At 35.3% G+C, this 18284-nt stretch overlaps 1 protein-coding gene across 2 annotated transcripts in view; it reads left to right on the plus strand.

Annotated features, from left to right (window-relative positions):
• LOC136812759 (uncharacterized) overlaps positions 1–18284 on the plus strand; it is a 232255-nt gene that overhangs the window by 65964 nt on the left and 148007 nt on the right. For both annotated transcript variants that reach the window (XM_067069283.1, XM_067069284.1), the window contains 4 exons: positions 12009–12147; positions 14088–14283; positions 15178–15414; positions 15946–16175. In XM_067069283.1, coding sequence (XP_066925384.1) covers positions 12009–12147; positions 14088–14283; positions 15178–15414; positions 15946–16175 — 802 coding nt within the window. The remainder of the gene's footprint in view (positions 1–12008; positions 12148–14087; positions 14284–15177; positions 15415–15945; positions 16176–18284) is intronic.

The following is an 18284-nucleotide window of genomic DNA, read 5'->3' on the forward strand; positions in this document are numbered from 1 at the left end:
TGATAAAGCGTGAATGGAAATTGATCAAGTATATTAAAGTACAGCTCCTATGTAAATTTGAGAAAAATAGAAGTTCTTCATCAAATTATTGACGCAAAAATGATTTTTTTCTAGACTTGCGTTTTTCACTGGCAGTTACGTTTTGTTTTTTTGGACCGACTTGGAGATAATTATAATAAAGCGTAAATGGAAATTGATCAAGTATATTAAAGAACCGCTCCTATGTGAAATTGAGAAAGACCGAAGTTCTTCATCAAATTATTCACGTAAAAATGATTTTTTCTAGACTAAAGTTTTCGCTGCGATTTGAAACCAGTCATTGCATTTGTTCTTTTTGACTTGGAGATAATTGCATTTTTTCACTGTGATTTGATGGACTACATTCTGGACTAATAGTGATAAATAATAAATGTATATAAATGGATTAAATGCACTTTTAAGCATATTTAGGCTCAGATTAGGGAAAATACAGTACACTAATTACAGTCTTTCTTGGACGACACCGGGTATGCTAAACATAAAACTTTAAATTTGAATAAATTTTAGATAGTATTTTAGGTGTCGTTTGAATATAATTATAAGTCTAAGCTTAATAATAAAAAATGAAAAGTGTATTAGTTTTTTGTGATTTTTGAAGTACAGTATGCCTTGCATTTAACTTCCTTGCAAGGATTTTTATTTTCTTGAATCTATTGTTGATGTAGCCTTTTGTTGCTGTTCATCTGTATATCTAATTTTTATTATCTAAATATCTATCTTAATTAAGAGACGAATAATTATTCTGTCATACAGATTATAACATGGCATATTTTCGTTAATCCATATTGTATACAAACGTAAATTTGATGATTTTTTTACTCTCGTTTTAGTAAATCATATCAATTTTTAACAACATATCTTTCTAATCATATTAAGCAATTTAGGCTGACCTTCCTGCGCAGCTGGTTTATCAGCCTTAAGGTGGTAGTCTACCGCCAGATTTCAAAAGTCAAAAAATCACATTTTTTGCAATAACTCAAGAACTTCTTTACATTTCGTAATAAAATTTTCAGGAAATGTATATCAACTATTAACATTTCTAAAAATAAAAAAAAATTCTAAAAATAACCAAAGACGGGGGTAAAATCAGCCAGGGGGTAAAATACTTCATTTTGCTTGTGTCAGGTTTTCTGAATAGTCGGCTTGACCTATGAAGTTAGTTTTTTTTTTAAATGACTAATATTTAGAAAAGGTCTGGAATGAGTGAAAAAAAAAATTGAAATTTTTTTCCAGGGGGTAAGAAACTGAAAAAAACGCTTTTTTGAGATTAAAAATCAGGAAACACCAATTTTAAAACTTTTAAAATCCATTCATTCAATCCACAATCATGTAAGGAAACTTCCCTGAAAATTTCAAGTCTGTAGCTACTCTCAATCCTAAGATATTCTGACAAGGTGAATGCAAACCCCCGGAAACGCGTTTTGAGAAAATCAAAGAAAAAGGCAAAAGTCTGCAAAAATGGGTATTATTTTAAGTTGGAAAGCTCTTTTCAAAAAATTTCTTCACTGAATACTCATCCAACCAGTCAGGTTTCAAAAGTTAAAGTAAAAACATTTCACAAAAAATTGATAAATATCCAAAAATCAACAAAAACATGTTGCGCTAAAGTCATGTATACATAGCAAAGTTTGCGGTATCTTGCGATAAACAATCAAATTTGGGTGAAAACAGCCACATAAGTGTGTCAAAATGTTCATTGAAAGTCCAGCATAACTCTCTGTAGGCATGAAAACTTTTTGTGTGCATATTTTTATTCACATAGACTAGATGACAATGAGCAATGAGCTGGCTTCTTGACCGAAGGAAGGCTGTTATGAGTGACGGGTGTCAGATGAGAATGTGCGTCTCCAGAAGTTAGGTCCAGTTCATTATAATGCACATTTCCATCTCTGTTACATCATGTTGTGCTTGGAAATATCTCAGTTACATTTAAATCCACTACAAAACATTATGTGAGCCACCAAAAAGCACACACCGCCTATATGCTCCTCAAAACAAAATGGTGGCAACTTAAATGTTTTTCGTAGAAATCCAGCAACATAACCAATGTACAGCAACTTTATGGCTTCTGTAGAGTCTATTCTTCATTTAAACAAATCATTTCCATCAAAGAAATTAAGTTTTGATCTAAAACCTGCCAAGAAATCTGCAGAATCATGCTAGCAGCTTGCTTTTCAGCTTGTTTTGATGTGTTACACTACTTAAGCTACCATCTTTAATTTTAAGGATGACGTAATGCCATGGAAAATAATATTTTGACGCCCGAAAAGGGCGTAAAAAGAGCTTTCTTTTGGCCGAGATTGAAAAAATAAGTCCTTAGCAACGGGATTTTTTCCGTTGCTAGGGCGATTTTTCAAGCACCCAGCAGGACAAAAATGCTCACTGCGACCTGAAAAATAAAGATATCTCTCTGAAATTTCCAGGAGATGTTCAGAAAGACCTAAGGATCTCAAAACACCCAAAAACCAAAATTCGACAATTTTTTCGATGATTTTCCATTTCTCGGTAGACTACCACCTTAAGATGACAGCCGTGAAAATATTTTTTTGTATCTTCTTTTTTGAACATTTTAAAGTTTAAAGAGCGTTTTGAAATTGAACACTCATTATCTATTTCATTTTCATTTTATTTATTCTTATTTTTATTTAATGAATTCTCCTTCGCAGGCATTTCTGCCTCTCCGAAAGTATCTACAACAAAGTTGTTTAGAAAAAATACGTTATGTTAAGTCGGAATTCCAAAATTCTCTTCTAACCCCTTTGGTTGCTGGAATCTTTGCGGTCATTCTTTCCATGCTTTGTCCAGGTTAACCTTGAATTGGAACACGGTTTTGGATTTGACGACGTCGGCTGGTAGATTATTCCAAGGAACTGTGCACCTCTCACACCATCTTCCTTGTGACACGCGTCTGGTGCTGAAAGGTTTTGTGTAGCGAAGATATATCGTAGACATTGAAATGTTTGCATATTTCAATCATGTCGTTCCGCTCTCGTCTATATGCAAGCGTTGGAAGACCGAGTCTGCGCAAACGTTCTTGGTCTTCTAAGTTCTGGTAACCATCGATCAACTTACTCGCTCTCCTTTGAACACTTTCTACAGCTGTGATATTTCTCTTCAGATAAGGTGTCCAGACTGCTTGGCCATATTCAAGGTGAGGACGAACATACGTGGTCTTGAACATATCTTTATTTAGGTAGGAGAAGCTTCTGCGAATCAAACCAACAATACTATTTGCCTTCTTAACCTTGGTTGCGATGTGTGGTTCGGAAGATAGTGGCTCGTCAAAAGTAACCCTGAGGTCTTTCTCTTCTTCCACATGTTCAAGTATTTTGCCATTGAGGTTATTATGGATGGGCATGAACGATGTTGCGGAATTTACCTAGTGTTAATACAAGGCATTTTTCGGGATGAAAAGTTAATAGCCAGCTTTTTGACCATTCTTCCAACTTCTTTTTATCCTGATGAAGAAGCTCGGCGTCAAAGGCGCTTCTTATCCTCTTGTAGATCTTACTGTCATCAGCAAATAACAGCACGTTGGATTTAACAGTTTCTGGGAGGTCGTTGATATATATAACAAACAGTAAAGGGCCGAGTACACTGCCTTGTGGGATACCACTTAACACATTTGAGGGTTGCAATTTCACACCATTGACGTTAAAAGTTTGAGTACGTTGATTCAAGAAACTTCTTATCCATTCCCATAATTTTCCGCTTATCCCATATGCTCTGACCTTCTTCATCAGACAGCGGTGTGGAACGGTATCAAAGGCTTTCGCGAAATCAAAGTAGATGGTGTCGGTGACCTCGTTAGATGCCGTAGCGTCGGCACAATCTGTTAGAAATCCAAAAAGTTGCGTAGTAGTCGATCTACCTGGTAGGAATCCGAATTGTTCTTGTGTTAGAAGTTGTTCGTCGGTGAGATGCTCCATGATAACGTCTTTTAATGATTGATTCCATCATATTCCATCATTTTACAGATAATTGAAGTCAAACTTACTGGGCGATAGTTGGTTGCGATATTGTGACTTCCTTTCTTATATATAGGTGAAATCTCGGCACGTCTCTAATCAACCGGCACGCAGCCTTCTTGCATTGATTTGTTCATTATCATTGTTAAGGGAGGAACAACTTCATAAAACAATTCTTTAAGTAATCGTGAGTGGATTCTGGACCGCATGACTTATCAGCATCGAGTTCGAGAAGTTTTTTCATTACTGCATGTTCTGATATCTGCATGTCCGATACAGTGGTGTTTGTTCTTAGATCAAATGGTGGCAATTCATTGTCAGGCTCAATAGTAAAAATACTGGTGAATTGATCTTGTAGTATTTCGGGTTTTTCAACATCATTGAACTTCACTAACGCTTTGTCTTCTGGGTTTAGCAGAGGTGGAGAAACACCTGTTTTGGTTTTGAGTTTACTACGAATAGTACGGTCTAGTTGTGCAAATATTGTGCACAAAGGCGTAAAAGCATGAAACTTTGCACAATGGTAGTTTAGGGGTCAAAAATGGATTTAAATCTCAGACCCAAAAAATTGGCACCTGTTTGTGTATTTTACAGACCAGAATAGGTTTCCAGGCTAAAATGAAAATCTTTTTCTCCAAAGTATGTCATGTTACATACCGTTGGAAAGCATGTTTCATGCCCGTTCAGAAAAACATTACAACCTATATCTGAAAATGAAGCCAATAAAAGTTATTGGGGAAGGTTGTTTGAAAAATGACCGAAAATGACATAATTGCTGACGTCAGCAAAAATTCCAGGACCACGCAGACACGTTTATTTTTGTGAAATTCAATAGAGGATCTTTCAATGACCAAATGGATAGCTTTGCTTGAGAGTTAACCTCACTTGACATAGAATATGGCGTTTTCATGACCGGTCGAAAGCCTTAGGCTAAAGGGTTTGCACCGGGCTTGCCCATGGTAGAAGAGCATTACTAAGGCAAAATTTGTCAACCTAACAATACTCAAAAAAACTATTGTAAAATAAGCTTGCAGCTGATCTAACCAATAGTATTTAATACCTTAGAGGTACTCTATTGAATTTCACAAAAATAAACACGTTTGGGTGGTCCTGGAGTTTTTGCTGACATCAGCAATTACGTCATTTTCGGTCATTTTTCAAACAACCTTCCCCAATAACTTTTATTGGCTTGATTTTCAGATATGGGTTGTAATGTTTTTCTGAACGGGCATGAAACATGCTTTCCAACGGTATGTAACATGACATACTTTGGAGAAAAAAATTTTCATTTTAGCCTGGAAACCTATTCTGGTCTGTAAAATACACAAACAGGTGCCAATTTTTTGGGTCTGAGATTTAAATCCATTTTTGACCCCTAAACTACAATTGTGCAAAGTCTCATGCTTGTACGCCTTCGTGTACAATGTTAATGACTTTTGGCACATTTAGACTGCACTAGAACATAAGACCAAAAAGACTTTGGATTTTGTTTGGAGTTATCGGTTATAGTTTTCTCCATCGTTCGTTTGGCTTTGCGCATCAGTGATTTGACTTTGTTACTCGCTCTTGTATATGATCTAAGATCTTTGCTACCCTCATTCCTTATGTTGGATATCCAGCTCCTGTGAAGTCTCTTTTTGTCTGCAATACGTCTCCGGATTTCGCCAGTTAGTGGGAAACTTCCTTTTGCTTTCCAATATGGTGTCTTTTGTTGGTATGTAGTGCTCCCTGATCTTGTCCATTTTCCCTTTGAAAGATTTCCACAAATCATCTGATGTTTTGTTTTTACCGTTTTCCATGAAGGTCCTGCACCAGTTCTCTTGAATTAGATGATTTCGAATATCATCGAAATTTGTTTTACTGTACATGTATTTTTTCGCTGAAGATAAGATCTCAAGCGAACAATTGAATTCAAAAACTAACGTCGAGTGATCACTTTTTCCCAGTGGAGCGAGGTATTTTATGTTGCTGACTTGGTTTTCTTCCTCGGTCAATATGAGTGATGCTTCATCTGAGCTTCGACATCTTGTGTTTTCTGTAACATGCTGATAGCAGTAGCAATCTCGTCAATCAATGGATCTAAATTCCAAGCTACTAACGCTTTACTCCGTAGTCCAATGTAGCCAGTTCATATCCTTTAAGTTGAAGTCTCCAACGAAACATTTAAGGCTGTATTTTTTCGTCGAGCTGAGTTTTCGCATCAGCTTCAGCAACTTTTCGTTGTTGCTGTCAGAGGTGTCAGTCTTTGTTGGACTTCAATATACGCAACCAAACAATAAGGTGTCTTATTTTGAGATTCTTATTTCCAGGAAGCATCAAAATCAAGAAAACCTTTAAGGTGTACGATTTGGTTTGTTATTGAGTTATGTACATATATTGCCACTCCACGCCCTGGAGAGTCTGGAACGAAGTCAGTCGGATATAGAACAAAATTTGGGATTTGTTAGTCTTGGACTAATCTCTTCTTTTCTTTTCTTTTTAGTTTCATTTCATTGATGGCACTGATTAGCGGTTTTTCATCTTCGATATGTTTTATCAATTCATTTGTTTTTTTCAAGCCTGTTACAGCCAATTCGATTGACTTCCAAATTTGCCATACTCACCAAATTTGCCAAATCTACAATTTCAATGTCAAAAGATCACAGCTTCATGGCAAATTTGTACATCGCTACGCCGCCATTATGATTTCCGTTTTGTGATGCTTAGTCAGCAGTTTTCTGTCGGCGTTTGTAAAGCGAACGATTTTTTAACCAATCAAATTGCCGATCGGCATTGTTTTGCTTTAGCATTGGAAGGTCTTCTATTTTTCAAAATCTTTGGCAAAAGTGGCAAAATTGGAGCGAAAAGAACACAGGTCTCGTGGGAACAGTGTTTTGTATGGAGACGTATGGAGGTAAGTTCCAAAAATGCCAAGAATGCCAGATTCACCACATCTTTTTTATTTGGCATTTATGGCACTCAAATTTTGCCACATTTGCCAAATTTTTGTCAATCGAATGCAAAATAGTTGGCAAACAGGGCAAATATGGCATATTTTGAAGTCAATCGAATTGGCTGTTAGTTGATCGGCATTGTTATACATGATAGTTATTTTTTGTAGGTGCATTGTTTTCTTTTTGTTGGAATTTTTGTTTTTACTATTTTTGTCTTTACTGTTTCCTTCGTGGTTAGTGTTAGAGTTAGTTAGTCTTGTGTTTCGTCTTGTTGAGTTAGTTTACTTCTTCTGAAATATCAAATTTTCAAAGCTACTTTAGGTGTACAAAAATTCGCAAGTAGAAACTTTCACGTGGTCGAAAATTTGCAAAATTTACGACATTTTTGAAAATTCAACGAAAAGATATTTTTTCGCGAGTATAAACTTTCAATTCAGCATTGCGGACGAAATAAAACTCAGAATAAAAACATACTGGTTTAAAATATTTCGCTCTCTCTTAGAGCATGTTCAGTTTTTTTGAATAACAAAGACGTTTAACAATTAAATTTAACGACGCTAGAACGGCATTACAATGACTTCTTCAGTTTTTGACGTCACGGAACATCTGGTACACTTCTTTCGCGTATCCGTGGCAGTCTTTGTTGAGACCTGATGGAGCCAGAGTTTGGACTCTGCACATCCATTTATCTTCGGCTCGTTCTCTTTCTGCGGAGGATGATGAAAAGTCACTTTCTAGGATCGTCACCTCAAGGTCAGCAAAGGAGTGGTCGCGATGGAAATGTTCTGCCAACTCTGAATTTTTCGGTCTCTTTCCAATGTCGTATCGGTGCTTTGAAAAACGCGTTGACAAGGCTTCTCCTGTGTGACCAACGTACAACTTGTCATGGATCTTGCATCTGGCTGCATACACAACGTTCTTGGTTTTGCAGCTACCACCATTGCTTACACGTTTAGTGATACCATTGTGAGTGATTTCCGACTGGGTGACAATGTTCGGGCATAGCTTGCATTTACCACACGGTTTCGTGGTGTTTTGACGTGGTGGTCTTTCCAAGATATCAGATATCAGTTCGCACGATTTTGTTGGCGATGAAATTTGGACAGTGTGTCCATAACATCCAATTACACTTTGTGGGAAATTTATGTCATTATTTGATGACGTCATTGTGTTGTAATGACATCATCAGTTGCTCAAAATAGCCAAATTGTGGACTCCTTTTTAAGTTTTTCTTAACTTTACTTATTTTATCTTTTCCATTCTCCTAAAATCTTTGAAATTATAAAGAACAGCTTGTTTGCATCGTTAGATACGGATACTTCACGAAATAGGTCATAAATAAACTACATTCAGGATTCCACGGGCTAGGACCTATGTGATCGTGAGAACTTCTTATCATTTAGGTATCTGTAAATCTTAGTCGTACAATGAAACGTTTTGTTATGATGTGCACAGTAATTTACCTACAAGTTACCGTAAGCTCAGCTAAAAATTAGGCTTCGACAATTGAAATATCAGGCTCGAAGCCATTCCCTTTAGCTCGTTTTTTTGTGATTCTGACCAACGTTTGTCGTTAATAAGTGCTGCAAATGGTTCTAAATTAAGATTACTTTAATTTACTTGAATTCGAGGCCCGAAGGGTGAGTAAGAAATCTCTTAGGTGGGAAAATAGCTACAAATTTCAAATCTAAAGCGCGTGACCCGCCTGGATTTCAGACAAACGCTGGGTATTGATCCCGACAAACTACAGCATAGATTTTAAGGCAATCTAATGCCGATCTGTCATCACAGTGTAAGATTCATACACCGTGATATTAACGGCAAGTTTTTCTCCCTTGGTAAAGGTTAAAGATTCCTATCTAGCACTTTGGATTTCCATGATTACACCATTGAAATTCCCTTTCTGTAACAAGTTTTCCCGCAGAGACCTGTTTGCACATTCAAAAAAAAAAATGACTACTGTAAATGTTTTGGATCTTAGCATGTTGTCGATTTATTTATCTAACCCCAGAGGATGGGCTCCAGTCGAGGATTTTGTAGTAAGTAATCAACGATGATAAATTGAATGCAACACTAATAAGATTCTTTTCGTTACATTTGCGAAAATACAAACATTTTTGCTCTATAGTCGACTGGTAGCGGTAGATTTAGCCGAAACGGACTATTCTTTTATTCCACTGTCTAATTTTCTGAATCTAAAATCATCATAAAACACTAGTTACATCAAGATAAAAAAGGTGTATTGTTGGAGTTTAACAACCCTGTCCAACAGTCCCGGTGGAACATTTTCACAAAGTGGGAATAAAAAGTTCTCTATCGAAAGCCCGACAAGGATAGAAATTATATTATTCTCAGTTAAATCCGATGAGGATGGTTTTAGAGAGGAATTTTTACATTGACTTAGTAAAACTTTGTTTGATCGTCAATATTTTAGTGTCTTAATAATTAGTTCCTCTGGAACCCTGCGTACTGGCCAAATTTGTCCAATTTGTCTCTCCAAATCCACATAACTTAACTAAAACAGCAGTTTCAATGTAATTTTACTAAAAATCCTCGATTTGATGATTTTCTTTTAGCCTTATTTTCGATTTTCACAAATTTGGGCGCCATTTACGGCATGATTAGCGCAATGATATCAACTCATAGAATGGCTTACGTCTATAATTAAAAAGCTATATATTCTAGTTAGGCATTGGGTAAAATGTTGGTGGATCCGTAAATTTAGAGTCACTCCACGACGACTTGAAAATGCTGTAACCCAGAGATGTATTACACCAATCCTAGTCTCATTTTCAAAACGCCTCGTAATGAGGAATCTTTATAAATTGAAAGATGCTCCCATTATTTACCTTAAAAGTGGTGATTTTCAAATCTTGAGGATTTGTGTTTGGCGGAATTTAATAACCTGGATTTGTCAAAAAACAGCGAAATTAAATTCTGCAAAAATTTCTTCACTTAAGTAGAAAATCTTAAGGGATGATTTCAATATCAAAGAAAAGAAACAGGTAAGAAAAAACAAAATACTGAATCACTGATTCAAAACTCATCTGGCGTGTAAGAGGAAACCCAGAGCACCACTTTTTCTTTCAAACAGGCTATTTTTTACAAGCTTAAAGAGATAACAGGAGAATGAAAAAGGGGTATCTGCCAAATATAATGAATAAAAAGTAAAAAAACTAAAAAATTAGTCCCCTTTTGGCCATTTTGAGCAACTGATAAGCGATTGATGAGCAACTGATCACGTCATTATGACACAATGACGTCATCAAAAATGACATAAATTTTTCCTAAAGTGTAATTGGATGTTATGGACACAATGGAAAATGAAAAAGGGAGCATCTGATATAAAAAAAAATTGAATTAAATTGATTAAAAAGTAAGAAAACTATGAAATTGGATGTTATGGACACACTATCCAAATTTCATCGCTAAATATTGAGTAGATCAAGCGCTATAGAAAGTTTCGTCTAAGGGGGGGGGGGGGGGGGGGGGGGGGTCATTTTCGACCCCCCCCCCCGAAAATTCTCAAATTTTGAAACTTCAGGGACATCTGACCAGGTCAAGGAACCGAATTTTTTGGTTAGATTTTCAATTTTCATTGTCCCTAAGGGTTGTACTTATCACCTGTAAAATTTCAGCCATGAGGCTCATTACCTAAATTTAGGCCCTTTTTGACCTCTTTTTGGGACTCGTGGAGATCAAAGAGACTGCTAGTGTTCGATCTGACAAACCTTTTTTGACAGTTTTCAATACGGCGAACACGTTGAGGATGGTTAAAATTCTGAGGCTTATGACCTAATAAAAAGGCCGACAGCTCTCGAACTAAATGTGAATGAGACATGCATGATAAAATTCTTAAAGAATGTCTCTATTGCTTAATTCTAATAACCTGATAACGCCGATAACAGCTGTTCATAATTTTCTTATGATGTGTACGGTAAACCTCTGAAGGAGCTTGAAAATTAATGATCTGAGGAAAATAGTCCTTCTGCGGAAGATTCTACAACAAGAAAAACTAAACTTTCCTGATATGACGCCTTATTTTCAAACACAATCACGCAACTTTGTTGTCATTCACAGTCCTTTGAAACGAGTGCGAACCCTCCGAAATCGGGATTGCATATTCGTCAGATTGTTATGTTTTTACCCATCACTTTAAAGCTTCAGTGGTGTGGGCAGAAAACAATAACAATCTGATCTCAGGTTAAATTTTAAAGAAAGCTGTGATCATGGTCATGGTCAGAAAATGATTAAAAATATATGTCCCAATTCGTTAAAACCTTAAGGGCTCTCACACCATAGTCAAAAGGTTGATTATGTGATTTGAAGATAAAACTTTTGTTTTGAGTTTTAACATAAAGCTGTCTTTATAAGTTGTTTGTGAATTTATTCTATCAAAAGAGATATGTCCTTAAAAAGCTCCAACATGACAAAGTTGTACCCTAGGCTTGCGTGTACTTTAGACACATGATTCCAATTGGTATTGTCTAAAACTAAACTCCTACCGTGAAATCGGGTGAGAATTTGTATCTGTGGAGGCTAACATGTATTTTCCTCGAATGAATGATCTGGTTGGTCTTTAAAATACAAAGTTAAATTAAAACAAACCTGATTTAATTTTAAAATGTAGATCTCCTAATTATAAAGCGATTTCATGCATATTTATGTTTAGCATCATTATTAAGTTTGAGATTACACGCCCAGTAGCCATCAAGAAACATCTGAATTCCTGCCATCTTAAAGTTTATGATCTCGCATGATTTTTTATTGTCCAACCACGCTGTTTTATTTACCTGCGGTTTTGTCGGCGAGTAACTCACCAAAGATACTCGCGCGTCAGATATGAGATTCTAAAATGGTAGATTAGAGCAGCGAGCGGAGCTGCGTAGTTCATTTGTTTTGAAATTTTTCTGCTTTGAATGGTCAGGTATTTGATGGCTAAGCAAGTTTCCCTCCACTAATGCAAGTTACCCTACTTCACAGTACTCTATGCGATGCTGTCACCAGTAATGTTTTTTTTCTGGAAGAGCCCAATCCTGTATGGCTAAAATTGTCTTTCCGTTTTCAGATTTCAAGGATTCAATCTTGAAGGATCAATCACTTCGCCGAAATTTAGAATTAATGCTACAAGATATTCATTTTTGATTGGCGGAAATGCTCTCGGTAGAAATATGAATGTCGGTGTTCAGCTCATCATTGTCGGCCGGGTATACTTTAAGAACTTATATCTGACTCAAAATACAGTGTGTCCCAGTAAACGCGGACACATTTTTTATACAAAGTTTTAAATACTCGTCATCTTAACTGGGCCTAGAATAATTGAAATAAGATCATCTGCTCAATCAATAGATATTCACTTTCTAAGATAATTGAAAGTGTTTTGAAGATCGAAATATTTAGTATACAAGTGATTAAATTTCGCATTAGTTATGAGGATTTTACTCTATATAAAAATTTGTCCACTTTTTCTTTGGACACACTGTAAGATGCAGTTGTTATAAATTTTTAGATACTTTAAGGGAAGAAAGTTCCCGCCAAATTTAATTTTTCTGTCATCCGTCAAATTAAATTCCCGCCAAATTTAAGTTGCTCTATTTCTTCCCCCAAATGTGTGCTATTTCAGGCTTTAAAACAGGTGTTTCCTTTTTTAATAGTGTTTTTGGACAACTCGGGTGACTTAAGGCAAGTCTCAAAAACCTAACGATCTACGCTAAGTTTTTGCAATCAATAGCTGCCACATTCAGAGGTCAACTTGAGGCTCAAAAGTTCCACTATACCTTGAAGTTTATGAATCAGGTTGTGACCTAATTAAATAAAACCCCAAAAATTAAATAAAGTTGTTGCTATGACGTCAAAGTTTGATCGAATTCGATGACGACATGCATGAGTGCATTTTCAAGCAATTTAGAGCTCAAATTTTCAAAATCCCCCCCCCTCAGGCCAAACCATGCGCGATGTCACTAAACTTCAGCCCCCCCCCCCCCAATATGAAAAATGCTTCCTACGGCACTGTATACACGTGTTTTTTTTAAGAAACACACTTTTAAGAAACATGAGGCTCAGAATGCCTAAAAACTAAGAAACATGCTGAGGCTGAGAATGAGAAAATTTTTTAATCCGGTCTTTTTAAGAACCTTCAAATCCAGCCTTCCATGTGGCTGATTATGTCAAAAAGTTTAGAAATATGTAAGAAACATTTAAGGCTCAAAAGGCCGATTTTTTAAGAAACATTGAGGCTGCTTGGTAAAACTAGTTTCTTAAAAAAAACGTGTAGCTATTTTTTGAATTATTATGTCATAATTTGATGACGTCATAATTCACATTGTTCTTGATAATTAATCTTTAGGTTATTACTTAATTACGTCACAACCGGACCCTGAAACCTTAAGGTATAGGTCAACTGAAAATCCACAAGTGAATCCCTGAGAATGCGTGCTATTGATCGCAAATTTGTGATTTGTGATTTTCAAAAATCTAGACCTAACTCACCGACTTTGTCCAAATTTTAAATTCCAGCAAAATTTAATTTTCAAGCTAACCGCCAAATTTAATTTTTAAGCTAACCGCCAAATTTAATTTTCCAAATTTGATTCCCTCTGAAAAAACTTCCACTAAATTAAATTCCCGCCAAAATTTCTTCCTTTAATGTGATTCAGTTAGATTGCTCGTTAAAAAGAACTTCAGAAGTTGAATAATTTCGAATAGAAAAAAATCACAAACCTTCAGAAAATGAACAAAGAACTTGAAGAATTACCTTAATGATCGTTCTGAACGCGTAGAAATTTCATCTTAGGGCTTTTTTTGATAAAAACGGGACCTCGATTCATGATTCATGGTAAATATGCCTCTGGGATGTAAAATCTAGCTTGAATACACACTGAAGTGAGTAAAACTCACTTTAAATCATCAAAAACACTCAGAAAATATTCCAGAAATTGCAAAATTAAAGGATGCGTGAATATTTTATTTTACAAGCTGTGCGAAAATTAATGGAATTAAGGTATACAATTTTCATATAAAAAAGGGTTTTTGATTTTTTAGAATGTCATTTATATTGTGAAAAAATTTCCAAAAATTTTTTCTTCAGATTTGTTCCGCAGAAGTAATTTTCGTACCATTCTAATCTCTTCACTTTTCGTCTACACAGGTGGTACGTGAGTATAAAATATATCCAAGATCAAGATATAATTATAACTTTGAAGAGCAAGATCGTCTCAAACGAGTGTACTGGTCTCTCGGTAATGAATTTTATGGCCAAGAAGCTCGACTACGATTGGTTGATGGGAAAGGAGATGACGGCTATATAATGTTTGATGATTTTCGAACGTGGGATAAATGTGATGGTTAGTTTTATTCATTTCAAAAGGAAATTTAAGTGATTTCTAGGGTATATATCATTCACTAAAAATCAAATTCTATGTACCATAAATTAAAAAAAAAATTAAAATCTTTAAATTTCAATCACTTTAAAGAGTAATGACTTTTTTATCTCACAAATGTTTACTTCTTCAGACATAAAAACGATGTTAGTTTTACATAAGAGTTTCCGTTTTATATCAGACACATGATTTTCTTCTCCTCTTTCTCACCAATTTTGCTCCACATCTGTGTCAATTCAATGTGAAAAAGCTTGTAAATAAAAATTGACGAGTAAGCAAACAATATCACTCTTATTTAAAAACATAACCTTTGAGGCCAATTTATACACTAATGCAAAATCTTTTTTCCATTAAGAATTGTAGATCAGTAACGTAGGCAGGGGTGAAGATCGATCTGCGTAGGAGAGCAGATTTTTTCGACAAAGCACTTACCTATTCGTGGTATAAAAACATAATTACTATACTTTGTCGTTTAAATCTGCTCTCCTAGGCGAATATTCCTTCACCCCTGTCTACGCTACTGTAGATAGTTTTTTTTTTAATTTCTGCACAAAGATGTAAATTAACAATGAGTAGAGAATCGCCGGAAAAACTGGTTTATTGATATAGCGATTATAATATAGATTTTGTGAAATTTAATGCGTTAAGCATTTTTCCTAACGCTTTATTTTCTGACTGATTATTGTTATTTTTTGCCTTATTTATATCTTACTTTCATCATCAGGTAGGTCCAATCAACATCCAGCTAGTTGTTTTATTGATGATTTTTTGCAAGCTCAGCATTTTTCTCATAGCAATTGAGACCTCATCGTTTTACTGTCAATCTAGCTTTAATCTTTTTTTTTCATTTCCGATCAGATTACAGCCAGCCTTTAGGAATGGAGAATGAAAAAATTAAGCTGTTACAAATATCTGATGGCAACATGGACCAGCAAAAACATGGCGATTACAACAAACTTGAACCAACAATCAGTAACCCTAAATTCAAAACTCAAAATTCACGCGTTATGTCCGGTTTCCAGTACTCCGACAAGATTTACAAAGGCTTGTTACCTGAGAGAGCACACGTCCATCGTTATCCATCCGCTTATTTACGTAAGTGATTAAAAAGGTAGTCGATTTATTATAGATATTGAGGCAACTCTTTCTTATATACAAATCGATTTATATACATTTACATACAGATTACCCTCTCTAATTCGATTTTCTAGGATAACTTGATTTTCATCGCATAAAAATTTTCCGACCCTAACAGGAATAATTTTGTTTATTTACTTCAAGTGATCATAACTTTTGTTTTGAACTACTGTAATTATTCAAATTCAAATTTCATTTGGACCAATTCCTAACTAAATTAAATTAAATGAAGATCATGGGACAATATGTTAGGTCGAAGGAAACTTCCCGGTACACACACAAATTTCTACTCGCACTCTTGTTCTGAAGCAGGTATTTTTAGGACTCGCTGTACAGCATTTGAGAGACGAAAGTAATTTGGTCCAGTTCAGGGTCACCTTTCATATACAAATTTTGGCAAAGAGTTTGGTAGGTAAATAACCCTTCGTCAGTTGGTAAAGGTAATACTTCTCTTGGGGGATTCACTTTCATTTGTTCTTTATCTTATAGAAGTTGACTTGATCAAGCTTCATTTGATCGATGGTTGGGCTTTTCAAGGGAATGCAAGATCATCTTTCAAAAAGATGAATTGTTATTTCTCCTCTTATATTGTGGCATACGAAAGAGCACTAAACCAATGGCTTAGTCTTTCAATCCGTAAAACTGTGGATGAGAAGGTCATTAAAAAAATGAATCCTAAACTTGCTAACAATGAGTTCCCAACAATGGCAAAAAATATAGTAAGTATAACCAATATTTCTGTTCGTCCTATCTACACCTGTGATCTTTCCCGTGAAGCACTTGTTATACATTTTTGGAAAGCTACTCTCGGGTACCTAATAGCCGTCCCCCGCCGCTAATTAATTTTTTGAAAATTTTTCACCCAGGACATTCTTATTCCACCCCCCTGCTTATTAATTTTTTGGGAAAATGTTTTTGAAAGTTGCCTCTTTTTTCCTAATTCCGCTGTAATAGCCTCCTTTTCAAATTTTTTTCACCCAGAACATTTTTATTCCAACCGGGGGGGGGGGGCGCTTATTAAGTTTTGAGATTTTTTCCAACCCCCCGTTTATTCCAATCCCCCCGGCTATTAGGTACACGAGAGTAAGGGGTAGGGTGATCAAAATAACTTAGGTGCCAATTTTTTTTCGGACTCTTTGGTGTGATTTTCGGACAAATGATGACGGTCTCTGGCAAAAATTATAGGGTCAAAAATTAATGACAATTTTAGCTTGAGAAAATAGATACTTATTGTATTTTTTTGAAAAGCTCTCAAAAAATTAAGATTAGAGATATAGCGCGAGTATAGGCGATTTCGGTACCTAACTCGAGGTATTGAGCTTCTTAAAGCGCAAAGACTGGACACAACAGGCTGTTTCTGGCTGAAAAACACTGTTTTTAAGGGTTAATTTCTCAAGTTAAGTACAGAAATCACCTATACTTGCAATATATCTCTAATCTTAATTTATTGAGAGCTTTCCAAAAATATACAACAGATCTCTTTTTTCTCAAGCTAAAATTTTAATTAATTTTTGACCTTATAATTTTTGCCTGAGATCGTCATATTTGTCCGAAAATCACACCAAAGTGTCCGAAAAAAAATGGTACCCAAATTATTGGTCAGCCTAAGCTGAGTTTTCAAATTGGTAAAATTCGGTTCTTCTTCCACCATAAGACGGCAAAAAAAAATCCGATTTCCCGATCTCACTTTGATTTCTAAACTTTCTTCCGATCGGGTTAACTTTTTGGGTACTTTTAGCGTGCGTTGTTTTTACAGATCATAATGTGGTGTTTCAAGATGGCGGCTCAAGCGATTAGTCAGATGTGATAAGTTAGTGTTGTACCAAAGTATTTCCAGTGTAAATCTGTTGCAAGCTTCAATTTCTGTCATTTATTTTTTTTAACTCGGCAAATCAAACACATGATTTTCATCAAGGGGATTATTTTTCTACATCTTTTGAAGCTTTAAAGCCGTTTGCTCAAGTTTTTATGGCGCGCGAAAGCGCTATAAAATACTATCTTTTCAAATATAATACTATCTTCTTCAAATATAATACTATCTTCCTCAAATATAATACGATCTTTTCAAATATAATACTATCTTTTCAAATATGATACTATCTTTTCAAATATAATACTATCTTTTCAAATATAATACTATATTTTTTTGAAATTTATTACTTTCTTTTCTTTAACTTATTGCTATATTTTCGAGGCTCAGAAAAGTAGAGTTAAAAAAGTAGAGTTACGAAAAAGTCAAGTTGAGAGCAGTGCCGTAGCAACCGGGAGACTAGGGGGGGGGGCAATGTCCCCCCAATAATTTTTTCAAAATGGTTTTCTGGAAAAACCGAATTTGATAATATTTTTTTCTTCCTATATATCACAACTATTAAGCTATTTTGATGCGTTTTTAGACCATCTAGAGGCTCCAATTTTCAAAATCGCCCTGACAATCAACTGATGTTACGCGCGTTTTATTCTTTTGTTTAATGATATAAAAAGCTGCAAACGGTTTGGAACGTCATCACATTTTTGACACGGCAGTCAGACCTCCTTTTTAACCCGTCAATTTGTCTTTAACTTACATTTTCAAGTTGGGAATTGTGAGATCACGTTAAAATGGTATATTTGTGACGTCACAAAATACATGCAGCTTATAATTCGAACTCGAGTTTTTCAACTCAAACTTATTAACTCGACTTTTACGAGTATTATATATTTGAAAAGATAGTATTATTTATTAGAAAAGATAATATTATAATTGAAAAGATAGTATTATATTAGAAAAGATAGTATTGCACTAGAAAAGATAGTATTATAAAAACGATAGTATTTTTAGCGCTTTCGCG

This window comes from Clytia hemisphaerica, unplaced genomic scaffold (genome assembly GCF_902728285.1).
Source record: "Clytia hemisphaerica strain Z4C2 unplaced genomic scaffold, Clytia hemisphaerica genome assembly, whole genome shotgun sequence".
Classification (NCBI taxonomy): Eukaryota; Metazoa; Cnidaria; class Hydrozoa; order Leptothecata; family Clytiidae; genus Clytia; species Clytia hemisphaerica.